Genomic DNA, 25,000 nt, shown 5'->3' with positions numbered 1-25,000 from the left:
ACACGATCGCTTTGTAATCTAATGATGACGACTCGGAGGCCGCGTGTGTGTGTGTATGTGTGTGTGTGTGTGTGTGTGTGTGTGTGTGTGTGTGTGTGTGTGTGTGTGTGTGTGTGTGTGTGTGAGAGAGAGAATTATCTGTCACACACTGAAATGGAATAAGTCCTCAGGGAACAAGAGCTGGAGAAGGAGGGGGGAGGAGAAGGAGGGGGGAGGAGAAGGGGAGGATGGCGCAGGGCAGGGCAGCTGTTATGCGACCCCCCCCCCCCCCCACACACACACACACACACACACAAACCCGTGCACTGCTGTCAGAAGGACGCACGGAAAGATGGACGACTCATTTGTTTATTACATCTTTGATTTTTATTGATTTATTGATTGAAACAGTCACTTAATGTCAACTCACTGATTAATTCAAGAAAATGATATTTGTTAATCAACATAAAATAATTGACTAACAGCTGTGATATATTGCAGTATAAGATGATTTATTATTTTTAGATGACCCTATTTATATTTCTATATCTAATTGATGGATTGGGGGGATTTCACTGAATGTGAGCTTTGTTTGCATTTATTTGTGCTTATAGTGCGCCTGGTGTCTTCATTTTTTCGACCCGGGTGCTCCTTACAAGGAGGTGCTCCAGTAGATGTTACAAGCAGCTGGAGCAGGACCCCTCTGGATTGGGAGGAGACCAAAGCGGAGCTCCAAGAGCTGAATCCTGGACTAACGGACGCACCTGTTCCCCGTCTCCCCGCAGTGAGCTCCAACCAGAGCCATGGGGAGTACCCGGACTGCCGCAGCGAGAGGGAGTCGGGGGGGGAGGCGTCTCTCCTGGTGTCCCCGCTGGTGGTGGCGGGGATCGTTATAGGCCTGGTCCTCTTCCTCTCCTGCGTCACCATCATCGTGGGCAGCCTGCGCAAAGACGGTCGACTCCGAAACCCGCACCTGCGAGCCAGCTACGGTGAGCCCGCCCAACCCGCCCGACCCGCCTGACCCGCTCCGCCGCTACGGCGCCACACACAACAGGGACGGCGTCAACGCGGCCATTTATTCAGGCTGCTTCTCACACACCCCTCCACACAATTCACCACACACCTTCCCGCACAACATAACAACAGCTGGATCAGGAAAAGGTACAGAATAATGGAAAGCTCTCTTTTGCTGGATGACTCTGCAGGTCTGGATGGATTCTCCTACGGCGGTTCGGTGGAGAACTGAGGTCCACCTGCTTAGAAGACTTTCCTCCCGGTTTGGACTTCGATTCCTACAGAGAGACTCTGTCACAGGTCAACGACCTGTACGCCGACTCGCCGCCACGGTAAGAGCCCGTGGGAATGTGAAGGTAACGGCTCCCTCCCCCCCCCACCCCCACCCCCCCCGAGGGGCGCCAAACACCCGCCAAAAGAGAGACGGGATCACGCTGGGATCCGTCCTTAAAGGGAAGGTCTGGCGTTCATTAGCTTCCTGGCACAGGCTTGGATGGGACTCAGGTCAAAGGTCAACTCTGAAACGTCCAGTGTCCCCCACTCCGTCCACTCGGCCTCGCCCTTCTTCTGTGGTAATTCATTCATTACGGAGCACTGCTACCTTTGGTGCCCTTTGTGAGCGTGTGTGTGTGTGTGTGTGTGTGTGTGTGTGTGTGTGTGTGTGTGTGTGTGTGTGTGTGTGTGTGTGTGTGTGTGTGTGTGTGTCAGAGAGAGAATGAGAGAAAGAAAGAGCTTCCTAAAGGCCAATGTCATGGTGTTTTTGATCTAAATGTCAGCTGGTCTAATTGGCAACTTTAATAATTCACATACATCCCTCCCCTGCAGTGTGTGTGTGTGTGTGTGTGTGTGTGTGTGTGTGTGTGTGTGTGTTTCATCCTCCTCGCTCTGCTGAGGAAACATTCACTCACTCATCACCGATGAATCGCTCTGAGGTTGCATAGCATCGTATCTTTTTGTTCATTAAAAGTCAGTTAATTCCTGACAGAGACGGTTTTCTGACACGATGTGAAATACGACGTCTCACCAGGACAATTCTAGTACAATGTGATTGGTTATTTCAACTAAGTTTTGGTACTTCAGAGTTAATACAGGTAGCATTTAGTATGTGTTGTTTAACAAACCGTTTTGTGCCAAAGATGATGAATTCGTTTTCAAGCAACAAATGTGACCATATTTGGACTGAGGAGGAGTTACGTTAGAGACGACCCGCCAATCAGTAAGCCCCGCCCTGGAGGCTGCTTTACAGTCTGTGTGACTCTAAGTCTGACATCATTTACTTTGATTGGTCTTAAGGGACGTTGGCTCTGGAGCATTGCAGGAGAAGAAGAGCCGCTCACAGCCGTTCTAGTGGTGGAACCATGCAGAACCGGACAGGTCTCCCTGCTTCAGGATCACTCAAGACTCTGCACGCGTTTAATGTCGCTTCGGTGGAGGGAACGCGGCGGGTCAGCGGCGGGTTTGTGTGTTTGCCGCAGGGTCCTGTTGTGTGGGCCAAGAACGTGTTCCCCTGCGCCATCACAGTCCACACGCCATCCATCCGTCCTCACCACGTGGACCGCAGGAGGGTGGCAGTAGAAGGAAGTAAGAAGGAGAGGATGAGGAGGAGAGGATGAGGATGAGGAGGAGCCAGCTCGTTACGTCAGCGCTCTGGCAGCGAAGCACAGAACGCCGGCCAACACGCACGCACACACACACACACGCACGCACGCACGCACACACACACACACACGCACGCACGCACGCACGCACGCACGCACACACACAACGCAGATTTTGTTTACCATAATGCAGACGAGCCGTTGTTTGGTTCACTGTCAACAAGCAGGTAGTTGATCATGTGATGATCCTGCAGCTTGCAAGTGTGTGTGTGTGTGTGTGTGTGTAGGTCACAGATGGTTGAAGGAAACTCAGAGATCAGCTGCTCACCTGCAGAGACTGAAAGCTTCTGCTTCCTCTCAGGGAGAAGCTGAGAGCTTTGACTCATGCACACGGAGGCGCACACACACACACACACACACACTCCTCAACATCTGAATCGTGTTGCATGATGGTATCGAAGAGCCAGTTGAGGTAAACGATTAGAAAGATGTGAGCTGGCTGCTACTAAAACTAGATTCTTGTTAATATGATGGTTTAAAGCAGCAGTTTTCCATTTTATTCACTAAAATATTGACCTCTTAAAACCCTTTCCTCTCGTTTCTTCCACCCACCGGACTGTGGGTCTCTCACAGCCACTTGGACGCCGGGTCAAAGGGTCAAAGCTGATACTGTCAGACGCCATAAGAGGGTAACGACTGGAAACAAAGGTGGGGGGGGGGGGGGGGGGGGGGGGGTCAGGTGGTCGAGTCTCGGAAACAAAAGGAACAAATGAACCAAGTGAATCTCTGCCATGTGGCGTGTGAAGATAAAAGAGAGAATGGAACAGTGACAGGAGACACATGACCCGATGTGCAGCGTGCGTATCCATAGCAACGCAAATCACATTACACCCCGCAAAATCACATTTGTGTTTAGTTCATGTAACCATGAACCAGGAAGTATACGGGTTGTCATGGCGAGTAGTCGACTTTATTTGTGTGTATTGTCTGTATTTGTGTGTGAGTCGTTTTAACACAATCTTTCCCTTTAAAAACACTGTGTGTTTATTGTGATCATGAACGTGATCTGCTATGCTTCATCCTGGGAAACACACACACACACTCACAGCGGTAAGGGCGATGCCAGCTTTACACACACACACACACACACACACACACACACACACACAGGGCCCATATGCTCACGCTGGAGCTGAAGCCGTGAGCAGCTCTGCAGAGCGTCACAACCGAAGCACGAGACGTACCGGAGGACCTCCTCCTTCCCGTGACCCCCCCCCCCCCCCCCCTCGTCTCGGGGGGATGAATGTCTACGTGTGACTCTCCGTCGTTTGTCACCTCGAGAGGCGACATCCGAACTGAGCGCAAAGGACAACGCTTCAAGTGTCGTGTTCGTGATCTCAAACGGAAACAATCAGCGCACAAAGACACTGACGGAGGGATGGACACAAGCGGTGACTGGTCACCAGCTCGCACACTCACAGACACACACACACACACACACATGTCAAACAACACACTCATGAGGCAGCAGAAGGCCTCGGGGGGGCGGGGGGGGTGGAGCTTAAACCCGAGAGACCAAAACGACACCTCTGAAACACACACACACGGACACACACAGAGACACACACAGACACACAGGCTCCAATTTACACCTCAACAGGCCTGATGTTACCACCAATGTTCAAGGTCACATTTCCCCAAAAGGAAATAAATGATAAATAAACTCCAGATAACCTCAATGGTTTTTAAGGGAATACCTGTTAAGAAAAAAACATGCGCTTTATGGATTGAGTTTACAAAGAAATACAAAACCCAATCAAAGCAAAACACATTTTTTAGCATATATACATATATCAGATATCAATAAATATATATAGCCCTTTTTCTTAAACAAGAAGCCACACAAACGCACACAAAGGAAGGAGGGAAAGTGCAAAATAAAGGCCTCAGGAAGGAGGACAACGTATTTCACACAGTTTGGTGGAACCAGACTGATGAAATCAAGCAGATTGAGTTCCATTGATTTACTACTTCCTGTCCCCCCCCCCCCCCCCCCATCGTCATCTTCCATTACCTCCACACACACACACACACACACACACACACACACGTCATAATTCCATTTGGTTTTCTCCGTCTTGTGCGATCCATTCTTGGTGTTCTTTGGCTGAGGGGGGGGGGAGTTCATCGGGGGGGCTTTGGTTCTTCATCGACTCTCGCGTTGTGATATAAAAACGCTTCAATGCAAACAACTCTTCACGTTGTGTGCGAGTGCAAACGTGGCCTCAGATTGGGGAGAAAGAAGCGACAGTTAGAATGTCAAATGTGTCTGTGCGACCTCTCAGAGGTGCATGCGCGGGGTGGGGGGGGGGGGACAAGCCAAAGGTCAAGTGCACACATGTTTTAATAACACCTTCAAACAGGATGTGCAGCTCAGTGGTGTGTGGGGGCGAGCAGCATGTGTTTGCTGGTGTGCGTGGGGTGCAGCATGTGCAGGGAGGGGGTGCGTGAGGAGACGAGCATTGGCTGCTCCTTTTCGCTGCTTTGAGTTACGTAAAACATTTCTCCTCCGTGTTGCGTCCCTCTCAGTGTGCAGATGCAGATGCAGATGTAGATGTAGATGCAGATGGACAGCAGTCAGCACACAGCAGAGTCTGCAGGCTCTCTGCACACAGATGTGTTCTTCATGACCAACGTGGATCAGAGCGCCACACAAAAGAGCTCTGATGACGTCATCAATACTTTGACGAGAGTTCAGTTTTCACCAATAGAGGATTTTCTCTCAAAGATGCAGATGAGGACCACAACTTCCTGTTTTGACTCAGATTACTGAGACCCCTTCTCCATTGTTTCTTATCTCCATAGTTACGAGGAGTGCGTGTGCCCGCCTCAGACCCACCTCCCCTCAGATGACCCGCCTCCTTACTCCCTGCTGGACCCCCGTCGGAGAGGGGCGGAGCAGGAGGAGCCGCCGGGCCCCATGGGTCCGGATCCCTCTGCGGGGGGGGCCGCCTGGTTCTCCCCCTCCCACCGCGGTCACGTCGCCTCCATCTCCTTCCCGCTGGAGCCGGCGCCGCCCTACGAGTCCGTGCTGGCCGAGCAGGGCGGGCCCCTCCCTCTGGTGCCGTGTGACCTTCACAAACACCAGTCGGGGCGGGGGGCCGAGGGCGACACCCGGCAGGCGGGGGCCAACCACATCTTGTAGGACAATCCATTAAAGTTCCGTCCTCGCCTCCGGTGCTGCTGGAAAACGAAAACAACAACAAAAACACCTGAGATGTGGGGAAGAAAATGGCCGTCAGGAGCAGATGTGACCCCCACTCCCTCACCCCACCCCCACCCCCCCGTCACATCACCAGGCTGAGAGTGAGTCGGCTCCTCGTGGACTGAAACGACGACGGACTCCAGGTTCTAAATGAACAGCTTCTTTGTGTCGCCCCACTGATGCTCCCCTGCATCCCATAATAACACGATGGTACCCACACACAACAGGAAGGATGAAACCACCCCCCCCTTCCCTTGCCCTGTCAGCCCCATTAAGCTGTGCTTTGGATGAGAGTATAACCACATCATCGCGCCGTAGCTGCTGGTCCATGAGACCCGTGAGGTCCACCTGGAAGAGAAGACGTTGCCTCTTTCTATCTCTTCCTTTGGCTTTTGGACCTGTGAATAAAACGCAGCCAGAAACCGGAGCCCAGCGGCGCCGTGTAGCTCGACGCGGAGGTCACGCATTGAACCGTCTACACGCTTCTGTGGTTGTGCGTCTTTCTCCCCGTTTTGGTCTCATGGAAGAAGGAACTTTTCTTATTGCCCTTAGTGACACCTGCAGGACACGAGAGTAAAGACACAGCGACGGCAACCGTAACGTGTATTTAAAATGTTGGTACATCTTCCGATTATTAACAGATTCAAAGCTCGGGTCCATAAAATAGCAACAAAACGCCCAAAGATGTTCACAGATGAGGAGAAAGAAACAAAAATGCCACTAATCAAAAAATGGGGTCAGATTCCTTTTCTGTTTCTTTTAACACGTAATTCATTGAAAAACATTGATTCTCAGAAACATTTCGATTTGCCAAAACGTAGACCCCCCCCCCCCCCCCCCCGGACCTAATCCTTAATCCAGATGTTTCCCTTGAACCCTGAAGGGAATCTGCATCCTGCACCATGGGTGTTAAACGTGTGCCTGAAGGGCGTCAGACTGTTAGCTCCACCGCCCTCTCAGGCCAGGGGGCTCGTCCTTGCTTTAGAGATGTGGCCTTGATAGAATGCTTTGATAAAGTAATATCCTAAAATGTATCAAAAGTAAATGTATCTGGTGACTGAAGTGTATTAGAGTATAAGTTTTAATTGATGTTATAAAAACTGCACGAGAGATAACGGATGGCAAAAAGGAAGCTGCCACTGTTACACATCATAGAGCCTAATGAGGAAAACAGGTAAACCTGAAGAATTCTCTTTTTCCCATTAGGTTTTTCTCTTCAAAAGTTGTACTTTTAGCTTAGTTGAATATTTAAAAAGAACTAATTGTCTGTGAAATAATCTTTTAGAAGAAGCCATGGCCAGCGAAAGTTGATTTGAGGATATTTTGTGTTTTCCATCTCCAACCCTCACGTCCTGCCACTTCCTTTAAAGCCAGTATTCATTCTAAAATATATATAAAACTGTACGTTGGACCTGGTGGAGAACGCAAACACCACCAGGTGGAGATGCAGGACTAGCACACAACATGGACACCCCACCCCCCCCCACCCCCCCCAGAACAAAAAGCTTCAGTAGAGAGTAGGAAAAGTGAAACGTAAATATCGGGCTTGTTGGTACTAGAGAGAAGTATTTGTTTGCATGTCATTGCTGTTTCTCGCTGATGTGTGTCTGTGAATGTCCTACGTGTAAATCACCCCCCCCCCCCTCGAGACAACAGTAAATATTACGAGCCACGGTCAGAAATGTTTCTTTGTGTTCTGTATCTGCAGATTTTGTTAAATATTTTCTTCCGTAGAGAAGGACGAATAAAGCTGAACTGTTATATGAATCCGAGTGGCTGATTTTAAGGGAACAGGAAACAACGTGTGAACCAACGACAAAGTCATCAAGGCGTCACCCATTAAAACCATTTAAAACACCGATGACGCAGCCATTGTGCTTTATGGTCTCAGTAAAGTCGGTAAAGCTGCATCCTCTGCAGTGACCAGCAGGGGGCGACTCCTCTGCTCCCATAGACGTCTATGGGGAAATGACTCTACTTCTGTGTAGTGACCAGCAGGGGGCGACTCCTCTGCTCCCATAGACGTCTATGGGGAAATGACTCTACTTCTGTGTAGTGACCAGCAGGGGGCGACTCCTCTGCTCCCATAGACGTCTATGGGGAAATTACTCTACTTCTGTGTAGTGACCAGCAGGGGGCGACTCCTCTGCTCCCATAGACGTCTATGAGGAAATGACTCTACTTTTGTGTAGTGACCAGCAGGGGGCGACTCCTCTGCTCCCATAGACGTCTATGAGGAAATTACTCTACTTTTGTGTAGTGACCAGCAGGGGGCGACTCTTCTGCTCCCATAGACGTCTATGAGGAAATGACTCTACTTCTGTGTAGTGACCAGCAGGGGGCGACTCCTCTGCTCCCATAGACGTCTATGAGGAAATGACTCTACTTCTGTGTAGTGACCAGCAGGGGGCGACTCCTCTCCTCTGCTCCTCTGCAAATACAATGTTTTTATTATTATCATAAAATAAAATTTGTATCATGTAAAATTAGTTTACACCATTTTTCATCTGCATAATAAGATGATCTCACATCAACGTGACTCCACACATGGCCTTCACCGTGTTGCCCTCTAGTGGTGCATCGATGTAGCTGCTCGTCCAGAGACGCTCCCCCCCCCCCCCCTCCCCTCCCCCCCTTTGGCCAGCAGCTGCGCCGTCAGAGTTTAGTTAAATGAGTGAAACCTGTCTGTGGGGAGAAACAGCCGAAGTCCTTCATCTGGACAGCGACAGGAGACAAAAAGCAGGGGACAGAAGAAGACGTCGACGTGTGTCCCCCCCCCACCCCCACCAGGACGTGGACATAGTTGTTTCCCACCGGCTGCCATGTGATCCGTGCCCACCAGCCAGCCGGAATGCCCCCCCCCCCCCTCCCCACCCCTCCACGCGGCCTCGTCCCCCCGAGGACTGTCCCTCTCTGGAAGTCGTGTTGTTGTCTCGGAGGGGACATGCGCTCCTTAGCGGGACTCGGTGCCCTCGTGGCCGCGGCAAGCGTCTTCCTCTACGTGCTGTCCAGCCGTCTCCCCCCGGGACCCGCGCAGGGGGGCGAGGACGGGGGGGTCCGGGAGTACAGGTAAGAGCCGCTAATGGGGTTTATTGTCTCAACCAATCGGAGGTTTGAAGTCAAACCACGTGGGGCTGATTTTAATGATTTTATTGTTCATACAAACCAACAACATCCAGAGTCCATTTGATTATTCACTTTAGAATTAAGATTTACGGTTATCTCTGAAATGACATCAAAGTGGATTATTTATTTATTTACTTCCTGTGGCCCCCACATCCATAAATGTGATCAGTTTTATTCTAGACAACAAAACGAAGCTCCTTTTATGAAGCAGAAAATAACGATTCTGCCGATCTCGCCTTTAATCATCTTTAATAATTTAGCGTTTTAAACCACCTGGCGAGTGACCCATCAGCAGTGCCCCCCCAGCACCCCCCCCCCCCCCAGTTCACACTGGGAGAAGATCCTTACAAATAACCGATGAAGGAGTTAATGACCTCTCCTCTGACCTTTGGCCTGTTACACATCTCTTATATGAATACAATAACGTTTGTTGGTTCTCAGTCTGTTGCATAAATGAGAGAAATAATTAAATGGGTTTGAAATTCACATCTCCACCCAGTACACATCGCACCGATCCAATTACTCCCCCGTCAGTGTGTGTGTGTGTGTGTGTGTGATAGAATAACGCCGACCAAGACACTCTGAAGCCAAAAAGCAGCCGTGTGTGTGTGTGTGTGTGTGTGTGTGCACACTCATTACATTGATATGACTCATAACGTTACTTATTGGTAGAATATGGTGTGATTGTCCAGGGCAAAGGTATTAAAATAATGAACAATAAGAAGTATTTGAGAATCGAACCAGAGCCACAAATCACAATATTATTCTAATCGCATTATTAATAATCAAGTCAACTATTGTCATTGTTAAAAGATTTGATGTCTTTAGATGAAACATCATCTTTAGCTCTGGTGAATAATCTTTATAATCTTACCGGTTTCTCTGTTAATAAAAGTTTATTTTACACAAATATGAAGAGACAAATAATGTTATATTATGTTATATATATAATATCTATATAGAACGTACTGAGAATACACACTCATTCCATGTTAAGACTTAGGCGTTATGTCACTTATTAGTGTGTGTATATACACTAATAAGTCACATAATGCCATATATATATATATATAATATATATATAATAGGACTTGTGTCACTGCCTGTGCTGAAACAGAATGTTCATCATTGGATTACTCATAAACTAAATTAAAAGTGCCCACGTTGACGCATTTCCCTCCTTAAATACTGCACACACACACACACACACACACACACACACAGTCTCACGCATCACCGGCCTGCGGACCAATCACAGAGCAGGATGTTTGCCCGCTGCCCAGTAGAGACGAGGAACGCTGCGTGATGGAGCGCAGGGAGAGGAAGTCGGCATCTTGAGTTTCACCGGGGGAGGGGGGGGATTTTGTGTGTGTGTGTGTGTCTGTCTGTGTGCACTCAAGGCAGAGACACTATTTCTGTCCCTCAATCAAATGTCTCCTGTTACCCTCCCGCTCACTTCTCCCTTCCTTCTGATTTGAGCCTCACACCACGCCGTCCAATCAAAGCGGAGGTCGCGCTCCATGCCGCCGCCCCTCAGTTAAAGCTGCAGGAGCAAAGGACCGGGCCCATGTGTGTGTGTGTGTGTGTGTTTGACCCCAGGCTGAAGTTCCCGTCCGACCTGGACGAGCTGCGGGAGCTCGCCGAGACGCTCAAGTTCTACAAAAGCGAACATCACGGCTACGTGCTGCTGCTGTTCTGCAGCGCTTACCTCTACAAGCAGTCCTTCGCCATCCCGGGCTCCTCCCTCCTGGTGAGACGGACTCTTATTGGATGAGCCCTGTCCAGCTTCCAGACCATGACTTTTCACGCCCCCCCCCCCCCTCCTCCCCTTTCAGAACGTGCTGGCCGGGGCCATATTCGGGCCCTGGGAGGGCCTGGTGCTGGCCTGCCTGCTCACCACCGTGGGCTCCACCTTCTGCTTCCTGCTCTCCTCCGCCTTCGGGAAGCAGCTGGTGGTCCAGCACTTCCCGGAGAAGGTGTCCCTGCTGCAGAGGAAGGTAGGCGCCGATGATGGTTATTAATTCATATATATATATATTTCACCTGCTGGGACGTTTTAATACATGACCCCCCCCCTCCGTCAGGTGGAGGAAAACCGGAGCTGTTTGTTCTTCTTCCTCCTTTTCCTCCGGTTCTTCCCTATGACTCCCAACTGGTTCCTTAACATCACCTGTCCCGTCCTGAACATCCCCATGCCCGTCTTCTTCTTCTCCGTTCTCATAGGTAGGGCCCCCCCCCCCCCCCCACAGACACACCCCTAAACACCTAAAACACACCGCTACCAGTAACCTTCTCCTCCTCCTCCAGGTTTGATCCCCTACAACTTCATCTGCGTCCGCACGGGCTGCATCCTCTCCTCCATCTCCTCCCTGGACGACATCTTCTCCTGGGGGACGCTGGCCCAGCTGCTGGCCATCGCCCTCATGGCGCTCCTCCCCGGGGCGCTGATCAAACGCTACGGCCAAGCTCACCTCGCGGTGGACGAGCCCGACGACCGCAAGAGGCGGTGATCCCGGGACTGGGACCAGGTGGGGGGGGAGGGGGGGGGCGGTTGTTGCATTTCGTTCCTCCATCGCGCAGCAGCAGTTGGACATGTGGACCTTCCGTCCAGTGCAGTGAACGGAGGACAACGAACGTCTCTTCTCGTTCACGTTGGGCGTCTCGTCTTAAACACTCACACACGTCTTAATGTGGCTGCTGTCCCCGAGGACACGTCTCCACGAGAGAAGACCTCATGGATGGATGCGTCCAGTCTTTTCCCATCTCAGGGATTTTTCTACAAAGTTTGTCCTAATCGGATCATCATCATCATCATCATCGGCCGAGAGTTTCCCATCATGCTTTGCAGTCGGTGGAGACGGTTTGTTGTAGAAATAACTTTGCTTTGATCTGATTGGACGAGATCTGAGGAAAAGGAATCAATGCGAGATCCGACTGATCTTTGAGATCCACTTTAAATGCGTTTTAATCAATGATGGTACTATTTATTTATAAGTACGTTTTGTAGATTCGTTTTTAGATCATTTTTAAAGCTTCTTATTGAGAAACAGAAGCATGAAGAGAAACTTTAGAGGGACAGTTGGACGCTGATGTTCTTGATAAAATCATCTACTGCATTATTTAGATGCATTTCAAGATTCTTTTATAAAAATGTGCTGGATATTTATTATCATACTGACTGAAGGATATATAGAGTTACGCTCGGTTTTTATTCATAAATCACTAAAAAAACTAAACGAACGTACGAAGACTTTTGCACAACGTTCTAAAGGGCTCAAAACTGTAGTTCTACTCCAATCTTCTCAGGGGAGACGATCTATAATATCTTATTATTTTTGTAAATCAAACATCTGGTGGGTTATGTAATAAAATCTGTCATATCTGTTGAATTAGAATCATTCTTTGTGTTCTTACAAAGAGAAACGAGGGGTTTTGGATGCAAACAGTAATTTTATTTGTGACTCTCAGTCGTTACAACATCCAGTTACACTGATCCTGTAGACCCACAACACACACAATCCCTGTTCTCACACACACACACACACACACACGACATGTTTGTTCATGCACACAAACACACACCTTCACATTGGCACAGGAGGCCACTCGTCCCAATAAACACGAGTGTGATGTGATCAACACTGGCACATTTTCACAGGACTCTCTTGTGAAGGTTCTCTCACACTGAGATGAGACCTCAATCCGTCCAAAACAAACACCTTAATTAAACATTTCAAAGATAACGGCGTCATCGCAGGTTTTAACATTTCCGTGAAGTGGCATAATTCAAAGACACGTGAAGGATGTTGATATCCGGTCAGTGCAGAAGGTTCAGTGCTGCTGGTCGAACAGACGCAACGTGCAAAATATCAAAAATGCAGAAGCAACAAGGAGGTTTGCTATTGGCTCTCAGCGAGCAGCCCTGCAGCTCATTGGCTGAGAGCAGCACGCGGCGTAGCAGCAGTCTGCTCTCGTCACATAAATAATAACAACAAAGGATGGAAGGCTGATGATTGATGGCAAATGGAAAATGTCATGTTGGTGCACAGATCATTTTTTGAAATAATAGAAATGTTTTATATCCAAAAAGGTGATAAAGTTCTGCTTAGCTGAAAAAAACATTTGAACCAAATTGTTGAAAATGAATAAAAATGAACAAAAAGGCTTCGGGAACCAGGAGAAGGACGAGCAGGGAGCGCTCGCTTCTTGTGTCTCTCATTGGCTGGATCCAGATGCCGACGCCCCACAAAACAGCTGCTCGCTCAGAGCAAACCCACCTTCAGAAAGGGAAGCAGATCACATGACCTGGGAGCACGCCGCCCTGCTGGAGGCGAACGCCGTGAAAAGCCCACCATGTCGCTGGCCTCAAACGTGCCTTCTCACTGGGACGGGGGCTGCTGATGGGGGCAAAGCGAAGGAGGGATCGTGAGGGGGGGGGGTGGCTCCTCCTGGGGGGTCCTGATGAAGGTGGGCGTGCTAGAGGAGCATCTCAAGGCCTCCTCTGGTCCTCCCTCTCCTACTGCCATTATCAGAGGAAGGATTCACCCGTCGAGGCGCTCACACTCTCCCCAGAGACACTTTGGGGTCATGGGTGGGGGGGGGGGGGCAGAGGGAAGGAGGATTTAAGAAGTAGGGAAAGGAATATTACAAACAATGTGTTAGAATGAAAGAAACACCCACAAACTAAATGTTTTCATCAGGAGACTTTTTTTTTTTCTTCTCTGGATTCTTTTCATATTAAACATTTCTTCACAATGTCTGCTGCCTTAAATATAAGAAACTTAAGAACAGTAAAACATGTGGAAACAAAGCCAAGAAGAAGAGTACCTGCCTGTGAGCACTACGTCTTGTACACACTGGTCCTTGTGGTAGCGGACGAACTGGGTGCAGGTGAGTCTGAGCTCCTCTGGCACAGCTGAGGGACTCAAGTCCTCCGGGTCCCTGCCCTGCCAGAGCCACAGCAACCTGACACACACACACACACACACACACACACACACACACACCTGTGTTCCTCACACTTCGCAGGTGGATCTAGAAACCACGAATGAGAGTCTGCCTCACCTCTTCTTGAAGGGCAGGATGATGAGGTGTCTGTCCAGACCGAAGATCCCAAAGGACAGGAAACCCTGAGACAAAGAGGGTTAGTCAGGACACACACACACACACACACACACACACTGAGGGGATACCTGTCCATAGTTGGCCACGGCGCAGAAGAACTGCAGCTCCAGGTAAAGCCTCCCCGGGTCCTTGTTGAACAGCCACCAAAGACAGCTGGACAGGTTCTGTGTGAAAGAAAGACACACCAACCAATCAGCATTAATAAGAATCTACATTTCAAAGGATCATCATAGCATGAATGATGAAGCAGAACACATTTTAAAAGGTTGGATTTTGAAACATTGATTTTAAAAGATGACGGCAGTAAGGTCCACCTACAGTCTACTGCTAGTAGTTCTACTTAGTAGTTCTACTACAATCATCACCCTCATGCTCAAACTCATGTGTCCCAGAGACAACGTGACCAAACCAAGCAGACGGCGTCCGCACGCGAGACGCGTCCTGCGGTCGCTGTGAGCTCACCGCCAGCAGGCTGACGGACAGCAGCAGGCAGAGCAGCGCGTGTCTGACGGTCTGTCGGTCGTCGGTGGTCTGCAGACCGGGCGGGGGCAGGTTCAGCGGCTGCTCGGAGGAGGAGGAGGAGCTGCGCTGCGGTCCGTCGCGCGCCGCCACCCCGAGGCCTGTGGGAGGAGGACACGGACAACCGCTGAGTTATGAGGAGTAACCCCCCCCCCACCCTCCAAATTCCATTTAAATAACCCCAATATCCCTGATAATGAATAAATACCCGTGCCGTTTGTGTGCTCCCTCTGTGTGCTGGCGATCATGTCAGGCATCGGCTGCAGAGGGGAGAAGCTCTGGAGGTCTAGAAACACACACATTAGAAATAGACACACACATTATCTGGTATCAAAGTAACTCATTCCAGCGGTAATTATAATGTTCCCTTTAAAGAACCCATTTTAACACGATCAGTTCCGTTCATGTGTGTTTGCACAGGTGGGAGCTACCTGGGGTGATGCTGCAGGCAGGAGAGGTAGTCATCCGCGGCTGCTGCTGTGGCTCCTCCTGACCACTAGGGGGCCTCAGCTCGTCACCGATGCCCATCACAGCGGCCCTGTTGAGGGCCTGGTAGCCGCTCTGCTCCCGTTCCCCCTGGCTGAGACCCATCAGGGAGACGGCGCCCAGCGCCAGGCTGACTGCGAGCACCACGGCGGTGCTGATGATCTGAGCGCCGCAGAGACAACACGAAACATTCAATAAAGGAACTAAACACACTCACTGAGAGCAAAGATTTAACACATGAAAACTCCAACCTGAGCTCTGCCATAGAAGAAAGCTGAGTCTATGGTATCAGTCCGCTCTCCTGATATCAGAAGAGCCCCGACCACCAGGAAGGGAACCCTACACACACACACACACACACACACACACACACACACACTTTGTGTTTGACAATATTGGGGACCTTCACCAAGTACAATCAACTTTGTACATTTTTCTTTAACACAAACAAAGTCTTCACAGATAATCGGTCCAGTGTGTGTCGACTTACCCCCAACCCAGAATCATGAAGACTCCTGGCCGGAGCCTCAGCAGATCGTCCCTGTTAGTCAGCGCCAGACAGAGAGGGATCAAACCTGAAAGACAGCAGAACATCTACATCGTCACGGAGACAAGGACCCGATTGGACGCGCCCAGAATGACCATTTTATCTCTTAACTTGGGCCCAAAATATGAGTATTGTGATATCATGGCGACGTCTGACCACCAGATTCTCATCAGTTCATACCGTACTATCGCTAGTGGTTTGCCGGTGCGTGGTTCTGAAATGCTACTAGTGCACTGACCCGTCCAAACGTAGGTGCTGTACAGAGACCCGTAGAGCAGAGTGAAGGTGAGAATCTTGCCCAGCAGATTGTCGTCTTGTTTCCCCAAGAAGTTCCACAGGATCATACTGACACACACCAGAAACTGGAGAAGAGTAGAGCACAAACAGGCTGACTTGAAGCAGCGACCACAACACTTGAACAACATGTTTGAGTAGTTTGTGACTGACCTGCGCCAGGAACAGATTTAAGGCAAAGAGGTGAGGAAGTCTGTTGAATTTCCTGCTTAGCAGCATCACCACGATGGTCCAGACCTGAGGGAAGAGAACACAGAGACACGTTCTACATCACTGTACCACTCCTGACGTGTAACTGCATCCTTCAGTCAGACATACGGCTGTTTAAATGCATCCTTCAGTCAGATATACGGCTGTTTAAATGCATCCTTCAGTCAGATATACGCAGCGTACGTACCAGCGCCACGAGGCTGACGATGCTGATGTTGAAGCTGACGTTCTCCAGCTCCGTCACCAGGGGGGCGGGGTCCATTAGGGGGATCGTTAATAACCAGGCCGACACGTACATGATCGGCGCCGACAGGAAGGTGCTGATTACCATCCCCGATGTCACCTGGAGGGGAGACAGCGCTTACTGACGGGGGTTACCTGTGCACCGGACACATGGAACGCTGAGTGTTTCTGAGTCATTTTACGCATAGAGATAGACCGACTAAAACGGTCAAATGTTGTTATTTTGGAGGCTTTTTGGGGCTTATTCTCGTCATGTGACCACGGGGACGTCATGTTTCAGCCCAGCCATGTTTCATAGCTTAATAAAGGCTCTTCTTGTGTTAGACCTGGTTTTTGCATTTAATGATTTTTTTTTTGCTAGAGCATTGAATAAATAATTCGCAGCGCCGACGCTTACCACCTCTAGCTCGATGTTGTAGTGCGCAGCATAAATGGCCACGCTGGGTGCGGTTGGGAAGACTCCGTACAGGAAAGCAAAGTTGGACAAACTGGTGTGGTTGCGACTGGTGCTGTTCACTCCAACGTCCAGAATGTCCACCATGTCTTTGCAGACCAGCGGCATCACCAGGCTGCACAGAGGGGAGGCGGAAAGACACATTAGCACAAGGCACCAAAGACCAGAGAAGCTCCACGCGTATCAAAGTCGTAATCCAGGCTTAAGGCAACAAAGTTGCAGCTGACGAATTCAGGAAGGACACTTGGTAGAAGTGTGCAAGCGCCTCACTGCCAGATGAAGAGCACAAGCAGATCTGACTTTGACTGCAGTCGTGTATTCCTTTGAATGAATGTGCTACTTGCAGTTTGGCTGTGATGAGCAGGATCAGCGCCACTCCCGTGTCTCGGGTCAGTTTTCTAAGCTGTCCGACCTGCCAACGAAACAGAAGCATTGTTCAACTTTGGCTTCATCTTTCATGTTTTCATAAGACTCTTAATGCAAAGGCCCGAAAACAAAAACTACCATGGTGAGTCCGAGGTAAAACAAGGCCGCCCCTCCGAACGAGTTGGCCAGTCCGTCTATGAACTGGGAGAGCACAGCGGGGATGTGCTGGCCCAGGGCAAAGTGGGAGACGATTCCCACCATCACCATGAACACGATCGGGTTCTTCAACACCTGCACGGGAAGACGCGATAACATGACCTTTTTCCGTGACCCCTAAATCAGTCAAGGCGTGTTACAAAACAGACACACAAACAGCACCTGCAGGAACACGACTCCCAGGATGCCGAGAGTGCCGTGCGAGTGGCTGGCCCGCCTCCACCGCTGCACCTCACAGAGAGCGAAGCCGATGGGGTTGAGCAGCATGAGGGAGACCGGCGCCACCAGGTAGATGTACTGGAGGTACTCTGGGTACGTGCTTCGGTACAGAGCGTCCACTAGAAGCACAGAAAGGGGAGGAGTCTCAACCACGGTCTTTTTGTCGCCCGACAGTCAGCGGCAACACAGATACGCGAGTGCTTTGCGCGCGCCTCGCCTATAGGGGACCCCAGGGCGAAGTCGTTGCTCTGCGTGGCGAAGATGGCGTACAAGCCCGCCTTGCTGTACCGGCAGTCTGGACTGGCCACCATCAGAGTCAGCACACAAACCAGCGCAAACACCGCCACCTGCACAAGGGGGGGGGGGGGGGGGGGTCACAGGCACATTCATCTCAAACCACCATGATGTAAAAGTACATCCCAGTATTGTAAAAGTGTCACCACACACACACACCTTAGCGACCAGGACACTCCAGAGAAAGGCCCAGATGACGTTTCCAAAGTCCAACAGCACCATGTTCTTAAAGAGGAGGGCTGGAAGAGCAAACTTGGACACAAAGTTCCCCAAACCCTTCGCCTGGCTCTGTGTGATGATGTCTGCCCTGTGGGTCGGAACGAAGGACGTTACCAGTCAACCGTAAATGTTTACGCGCGATGCGTCGTCCTCCTCCTCCTCCTCCTCGAGGTACCGCACCTGCCGGCCGTGTAGCCACACAAGATGATGCCGAAGCACTCGAGGAGAGCCGGGAAGAGCTTGTCGATGGACATGTGCGGCCCAGCAGCAGCAGGGCCTCCCGCGACGTTGTGGGAGACGTTCTTCCCGTGGATCAGCACGTAGCTGTTGGAGGTCTCCATGGTGATGGTGGGATGGAGAGGGGGCGTGGGGTTAGAGGGACGGAGGGAGGGGAGGGGAGGGGAGGGCTGTCAGGTGATGGCTAAAGAGGGAGAGAGGGATGACAAACATTTAGATAAAGTGGGGGCTTAACTGAGGGCGTACGTTAATATTTAATCTGAGACAAGACCGATTCTAATAATTAAAGGGACATTCTCGGGGGGGGGGGGGGGGCTAACGTCATACGCCCGTAAGTGAGCTACAACGTCTGCTGGTTAGCAACGAATTATTCCTGACGACCCTCCAGCAAAGTTAAACTCGGCTACATCACGTGACGACGCCCTGGTGACTGTTAGTACTAGCTAGCACGGCGGAGGCTAAAAACATCAGGGGACACAGGACCGTTAGTTGAATCGGTAATCACGGCGAGCTTTCCCTTTAGCACCTCTAACATCTGCCATTGATATTTTACAATAAAACCCCGTGTTTAGAAGCGCGGTGTTTACCTGCGTTACTTAGAAGACCACCTGGGCTCCGAAATGAACGGCATCCAGAGACATTCACCTGTCCGAACGCGCCCGTGTTTTCGTTCCGCTGCTCCGGAATCTGCCAGCTGCCGAGTGGCAACGCCCCGAAGGAGTGACTGACAGAGGATTCAGCCAATCACCGCCGAGATACAGTCCACAAGTCAGCAACAGGGGGCGGCTCCATAAAAAATGATGACTGACAGGCCGTTTAAGCCAATTATCACCGAGGCACATTTCACAATCCAACTGTGATTGGATGAAAACGTGCGACGCGATGATCATGAGCTTTGGAACAATATTATGTTTTTAATAGAACAACTTATAATATGAATACCAAGCCAACAACGGTTTAAATGCACGCAGAAGTGAATCAAGCAAAGAAATTGTGTAAAATGTCACTATCTGTTTATGATCGCATTTGTAACCTAATTTATTTCATACTATAAACTTAAACGTAAATTTATTACCCCCATGGATATATCCCTACGGTTATTTTTGGGGTCATTGTTATGGTAGAAGTTGTACATTTTACTTTAAATGTAAGATTTGTGAGCTGGATTTGAACACTATATATTAAATAGTATAATTTTAGTTATGACTATCAACATACCACCATAATGTTGCCCAAATACCGTCAAAAAGCTATAATTTCCCAACGTGATTCCATCAAGAAATGATGAGAAATTGTTGACGAGTCCTACAGCTGATAAGCTAAATCATATTATGATATAACCAACGTCCCAATGTCCTGTACGTCATGACAGTTCCTTCTTGACTTCACAAACATGTAAGTGATGCATATTATTTATCTGATAATACAAAATAAATCCCTTCATCTGCTTGTTTGTGATCAGATGATTGTAACAGTGCAGATTAATAACTGAACACGTTACTGCAGGTAAAGCACAATAAGCATCTTAAAGCATTTTTATTTATTGATGTAAATATGTTTCCTTCCATTTGATTGTCTCTTTGACCAAATCATGACAATAACACATCACACGTACAAAAGACCATTCAAAGCCGTGCTCGGTGAAGCAAAAACAACAACAAAAGCATTACTGCACAGAAACATAACTTAAAATAATACAGTCCTTCAATACCTCGATTAAATCAAGAGATAAACACGGCTCCTTTGTGCTAAATTAACGCAGCTTTTAGCAAAATAAAAAAAATATATCTTCCAATAAAAATAAAAAAAAGCATCACAATCATAAACATGGTCACAGTTAACAATGAAATGAAAAGTACCGCTCAGTGGTTCCAACAGAAGACACAGATGGGGATGCTGTACTATGAAGGCACACGTGGCTTTGGCAAAAATGTAAACAAAATAATAACATCCACACCCTCGTTTCACCGGACGCGTTTCTGCAGCGGTGCAAGGAGGTGGTGCTTACTTCTCAGTTTGGTTGCATGTCGGTCTGCGTGTCGACCTGTTCTACTGCACGCGTTCACTTTAACATCAGCAGAGGTGATCAATCCAGCTGAGCACACACTTTAAGGCACGGACGGCTTATTCCCTCAACTCTTTGAAGCAGCCCGAAAAATACAACTCTGAATAATAAAAAAAGGCACGACGGGAGTCAAGTGGCAGCAGAGGAGATAAACCTGTCTGATTGGTTGCATTTTAAGCCCTTACTGCGCGGACAGGTGCACGCGCTGCATGAACAACGCCGGTTTGCTTGTCAGGTAAGAGTTTTGTTTTATGAGACACGTAGCTGGATGGTAAAATAAAATGTCTTATAAGCTAAATATGGAATCCATTAAACCCAGGAGCCGGGTCAACAAAGCCCTCTGAATGAAGTCCAGCCACTTCCCCTCTGAACACGGTGTACCGGAGACTCAACAGGCTGTGGTCTTCACTGCTACAGACGCACATCATTATTAAACCAAACTTCCACCTCGTTACGCTGAAGCCTCGAACATCGTTTGCACACTCGTCGTACTGTGTGACGATGAACAAACACATGCATTTCTGGACATGGACACAAATAACTGTCCCAACATGGAATCCCTGCAGAAGAAGAGAAATAGACCTGCTAGAGATAAGGAAGGGAACCTCTCACTGCAGCAAATGGGTTGAATTAATTAAGATGTTTGTATTGATATTGTTCTACGATGGCCTGGATTATAATGTATAGTGATATTGTTGTGCTTATGGGCATATATAGATCTATATCAGCCTCAAACAGAATAACGGCAACATATTTATGAAGTATAATTCTGAGGGTTAAAAACTGCTTAAAAGTTAAGTAATAAACAAGCCACTGGTGAGGGATGAAGGATTAAATAACAGCAGCACACTCGCACAACAGGTCTGGACCTCGAGTAAACTATAGTCGTACCGAAGAGAAAATGGGATGATGATGATTGGTGGAGGAGACACGAGGCGTTTGTTCATAGGAGCCGTTTTCTGCGTGAGGGCCAATGAGCGAGAGAGCGAGAGAAAGTAGTCCCTGGGTCCGTGTCTGCCGACACCTCTTCTTCACCTGGGTAAAGGAGGAAGAGGAGGAGCTCCTCGCTCATTTCTACCAGAACCTGGAAAGAGGAAAAGACAGAAGTTGAGATCTTTCGCTTCCTCAGTTTCCCAGAGGAGGTTTAGTGATCTTCCACCAGGTGGCCCCCATAGACACCTTTAGCTCAGAGGATGCAGATTTGTGTTAAATCTTTTAAACCACATGTTACGTTTGATGGACACATACATTTGATCACACACACTCACATTGTGGGGACATGCCCTTACTTTGGACAAAATGTACATCACGTACATCGTTACGTTTTGGAGGGGAGACTTGCTCATGGGTTTGGGATCCGGCTGGTAGTGGTTATATTCGGGTTAGAATAAGTCTACACAAATGAAGTGTGTGTGTGTGTGTGTCTGACCTCTCCCTTCACTCTTGCCCATCTTGCTGGGGTAGGTCTTCTGGCAGTGTACGTAGGGCTCGGGGGGAGGAAGGTCCGACACCGGATGGAATTTGAAGCGATGCTCCCACTCATCTGTGTTTAAGAAGAGACGGAGGTTAATCACCAGGTCGAAAAGGTTAACATGCACCATGTCTTATGTTTGTAAACGTGTTATAATTTAAACTATTTTAAACATGAAAGCTCACCCTGCATCTGGTTGTGGTGAGAGTTTTGGAAGCCGTTAACCACGTGGGGCGCAGGAGGAGGGGGGGGGGGTCCCTCCGATGCCCGGCCGGTCCGGAGGGAGGGGAGGTCTGCTGCCGGGTCCCCCGCGGGGGGGCTCCGGACCGGGCCGACCAGCGGGAGATGGGGGGGGCACTGACCTCAAGCTGCCCCCGCCCACGCCCCCGCCCCGGCCTGAGGGAGGGAGGGGAGGAAGAGGCCCTGTGGGGGAAGAGAGGATGAACTGCTGCGTCAGCGATGAAAAGTGAACCTTCAATACAGAAATGATCCAAATCGATCGATCAATCAATCAATCAAGGCTGTTCACCTGAGCGCGTGAATGACTGATTCCTTCCAAGAGATGGAGGTCTCTCGTCTGGTGGGGGAGGGCGAGCACCCATCCGACCTTGTGGCAGAGCTGGACTTTGGCTGCAAAAGAGGAACAGAATATGATTATTATTATTATTATTATTATTATTATTAGATTATTGCATGTGGTGAGGAAATAATTAATGAGAACGAGCGGCTGGCCTCTTTTACTCCAACATTCTTTCATATGCATCAATTTTTCCTTTTTTTGGGGGGGGGCGAAGGGGTATTTAGAGGGAAATTAGGCTCATTAGATCCAAAAGAGTCTCAGCTTTCCAGTAATAGCCAAAAATGACAAATTCAGAAACCTTTTACCAACTCTACCATGCAGAAATATGCCAATATGCCGAATATGTCAGAAATTGCGGTGTTGTATTAAACATGGAACGGCAGATAATCAAACCATTGCATGAAGTCTGTAGCCTATGTAGTGTATTTTATTCATAAAGTCAGTACAGCAGCGCCACCTGAAAAGCAGACAGTCACGCTGTCGCTGCTGCTGCTGTTTTTTCTCAAGATTCAAATATTAATTTCCACATTCGAATACCTGTTTTTAACAACTATTCGAATATAGAATATTCGTTGACAGCCCTACACGGCATGCTAACACGTTAGCATAGGGTTAGCTTACAGAGAGCATGGCAGCACCTAGAGATCCTTTTACATTTGTAACATATTGTGCCGAGAGGTCAAGGGGCCCCTGTGAAAATGGCCCTTGCCGCTGTTCCCTTCGCTAAAGTGGAGCCAAACTCCGGCGAGTTATTCAGCCTCCTGCTAGCTAGCGTCCTGCTAGCGTCCTGCTAAAGCCGCCGCTAACCAGTGCAGATCAATGGCAGAAACAGCCTCCCCGGTACCTGCTGAGAGACACGTTCCTCAGGGGCAGGCGGGGGGTGTTTTGATCCTCAGCCGGGGTGGACGGGAGAGGAGGAGGGCCCGGTCGGCCAGGCGGGAGGGGGGGCGCGCCTCCTCCGACCGAGGGACGGGGGGCAGAGGAGGACGAGACGGGAGGGGGAGGAGGCTTGGAGACGACAGCGGGAGGAGGAGGGGGGGGCACGTCGCGGGGCATGGACGGCCGGTGGCCTCCCATGGGCGGCGGTGGGGGCCGGTCGTCGGGGAGCGGGGGCCTCCCTCCGGGGGTCGGAGGCATGGAGGGTCTGCCGCTGTTTGGGGGTGGAGGAAGAGGTGCTGAAAATCCCGGCCTGGGCCCAGCCGGGGAGCCGCCTGGCGGGGGAAGCCCCTGCCTCCCTGGTGGAAGACCAGGAGGCGGAGCTCCAGAAGACGGGAGGGGCCTGGCTCCTCCAGGGAGGGCTGGCGGAGGGAGCCCCCCACGGGGCTGGAAGCCCTGGCTGGGTCGAGGCGCGCTGGGCACCGGCGGGGGGCCCCCTGGAGTCTCCTGTCTGGACGAGAGACTCGGCCGGCCCTTGGGAAGATCCGGGACGCTGCTGCGTCCACCGGCGGGGGCTCCTGGGAGTTTAGGCGGTCCAACGGAGCCCCCGCCGCCACCGAAGGGGGTGGGCCCACGACCTCCTGGGGGGAGCGCAGGCCCTCGGCTGGGTGCCGAGTCTGAAGGAGAGAGAAGGCCAGAACATCGACGTCAGCTTTGTTTCTGTGTTGTTCGTTTTTATTTCCATCAGGAGTTTTTATTACCATTTTTACCACTGTTTCCAGCAGACCTCAGTTTTGGAATCCCTCCTGCAAACAGGCCTCCTAAGCCAGCAGGAGCACCGCCTCCTCCACCTCCACCTCCTCCTCCACCTCCTCCTCCTCCACCTACGCCGCCGCCTCCTTTAGGTTCTGAGGAGATATAGAAAATACATTGATTTGTGTGTGTATACATAAAACTATTCATGAAAACAAATGAATCTATTAAACTAGAGCACCTCTACACTCACAGCATCACGTGTCAGTGATATTAGTATATCAGTAACCAGTAATCAGTATATTAGTATATTAGTATATTAGTATATTAGTATATTAGTATATTAGTATAGGTCAGAGCGACTTACTGTCCAGCAGAGGCCCGCTGCGGTCTACGGTCACAGCTTTCTTTAGTCTGGAGCCTTTGGCGATGTCAGACAGCAGAGCGTTCCTTCCATGCTGCTCCGAGCGGTTCAGACTCGGCTTCTCTATGTTGGCCTGAAACACAAAGGGTTTAAATCTTCATGGTGGGGGGGGGTCTCAGAGGGGGCAGGTGAAACAGGCAGGAATCTGTGTCACTATTTGAAAGATCCACAAGATGTCTCTGCTGAAACTGGGTCGAGAGGACGGTCTAACCGGGCAGGCGGACTTACGGAAGCAAAGGTGGGAGGGGGGCCTGGAGGTGGTGGGGGGGGAGGGGGCGCCATCTTCCTTTCTCCACTTCACTCGGTGTGCACTGGACGCTGCACCCCTGGAGGACAAATCAAACCCAAACGGTTACTGTGAAGGACCCGTATGAAAGGTCTCCAACCCAGATCTCTCAAGACTCCAGCTGGGCCCCCCTGC

At 49.9% G+C, this 25,000-nt stretch overlaps 4 protein-coding genes across 5 annotated transcripts in view; 2 read left to right on the top strand and 2 right to left on the bottom strand.

Moving 5' to 3' along the window:
• The window catches only part of bean1 (brain expressed, associated with NEDD4, 1), an 18,914-nt gene extending 12,983 nt beyond the window's left edge, over positions 1–5,931 (top strand). The window contains 4 exon segments of the mRNA XM_037466191.2: positions 765–968; positions 1,185–1,211; positions 1,214–1,325; positions 5,457–5,931. Coding sequence (XP_037322088.2) covers positions 765–968; positions 1,185–1,211; positions 1,214–1,325; positions 5,457–5,796 — 683 coding nt within the window. The 3' untranslated portion in view covers positions 5,797–5,931.
• Positions 5,932–8,519: 2,588 nt separating this feature from the next.
• On the top strand, positions 8,520–12,087 carry LOC119214421 (transmembrane protein 41A-like). Its single transcript, XM_037466190.2, has 5 exons — positions 8,520–8,925; positions 10,582–10,732; positions 10,818–10,979; positions 11,067–11,205; positions 11,290–12,087. Exons 1-5 carry the CDS (start codon positions 8,708–8,710, stop codon positions 11,490–11,492), a joined length of 873 nt encoding a protein of 290 aa, XP_037322087.2. The 5' UTR covers positions 8,520–8,707; the 3' UTR covers positions 11,493–12,087.
• A 331-nt stretch (positions 12,088–12,418) lies between these two features.
• gpr155b (G protein-coupled receptor 155b) lies at positions 12,419–19,114 on the bottom strand. Of its 2 annotated transcripts, none has more exons than XM_062566452.1 (20): positions 18,998–19,114; positions 18,354–18,594; positions 18,114–18,261; positions 17,878–18,007; positions 17,604–17,779; positions 17,364–17,516; positions 17,204–17,271; positions 16,803–16,974; positions 16,350–16,505; positions 16,106–16,189; positions 15,897–16,020; positions 15,602–15,686; positions 15,363–15,450; positions 15,057–15,273; positions 14,834–14,911; positions 14,569–14,726; positions 14,175–14,270; positions 14,047–14,111; positions 13,810–13,947; positions 12,419–13,559 (listed from the first exon to the last, which is right to left on the bottom strand). In XM_062566452.1, the coding sequence occupies exons 2-20, from the start codon at positions 18,512–18,514 to the stop codon at positions 13,511–13,513; spliced, it is 2,346 nt and encodes a 781-aa protein (XP_062422436.1). In that variant the 5' UTR covers positions 18,515–18,594; positions 18,998–19,114; the 3' UTR covers positions 12,419–13,510. The 2 variants fall into 2 exon arrangements, with proteins under 2 accessions (XP_062422436.1, XP_062422437.1); XM_062566453.1 differs by having other exon boundaries at positions 14,840–14,911.
• Positions 19,115–20,153: 1,039 nt separating this feature from the next.
• wipf1b (WAS/WASL interacting protein family, member 1b) overlaps positions 20,154–25,000 on the bottom strand; it is a 12,741-nt gene continuing 7,894 nt past the window's right edge. The window contains 9 exon segments of the mRNA XM_037466168.2: positions 20,154–21,559; positions 21,905–22,018; positions 22,132–22,199; positions 22,201–22,369; positions 22,476–22,576; positions 23,371–24,079; positions 24,164–24,310; positions 24,523–24,652; positions 24,808–24,905. Coding sequence (XP_037322065.2) covers positions 21,507–21,559; positions 21,905–22,018; positions 22,132–22,199; positions 22,201–22,369; positions 22,476–22,576; positions 23,371–24,079; positions 24,164–24,310; positions 24,523–24,652; positions 24,808–24,861 — 1,545 coding nt within the window. The 5' untranslated portion in view covers positions 24,862–24,905 and the 3' untranslated portion in view covers positions 20,154–21,506.

This window comes from Pungitius pungitius, chromosome 13 (genome assembly GCF_949316345.1).
Source record: "Pungitius pungitius chromosome 13, fPunPun2.1, whole genome shotgun sequence".
NCBI classification, from domain to species: domain Eukaryota; kingdom Metazoa; phylum Chordata; class Actinopteri; order Perciformes; family Gasterosteidae; genus Pungitius; species Pungitius pungitius.
The sequence above is the reverse complement of the archived record's forward strand: the minus strand, read 5'-3'. Positions and strand labels throughout refer to the sequence as shown.

Bases quoted from the DNA above. Each gene is read 5' to 3' on its own strand.
- LOC119214421 (XM_037466190.2), top strand. From the start codon at position 8,708: ATGCCCCCCCCCCCCCTCCCCACCCCTCCACGCGGCCTCGTCCCCCCG. The intron at 8,926-10,581 runs GTAAGAGCCGCT...GTTTGACCCCAG, and splicing joins GGGGGGGTCCGGGAGTACAG to GCTGAAGTTCCCGTCCGACC. The intron at 11,206-11,289 runs GTAGGGCCCCCC...CTCCTCCTCCAG, and splicing joins CTTCTTCTCCGTTCTCATAG to GTTTGATCCCCTACAACTTC.
- gpr155b (XM_062566452.1), bottom strand. From the start codon at position 18,514: ATGGAGACCTCCAACAGCTACGTGCTGATCCACGGGAAGAACGTCTCC. The intron at 18,008-18,113 runs GTGTGTGTGTGT...CCCCTTGTGCAG, and splicing joins GGAGTGTCCTGGTCGCTAAG to GTGGCGGTGTTTGCGCTGGT. The intron at 14,112-14,174 runs GTATCCCCTCAG...TCTTTGTCTCAG, and splicing joins CCGTGGCCAACTATGGACAG to GGTTTCCTGTCCTTTGGGAT.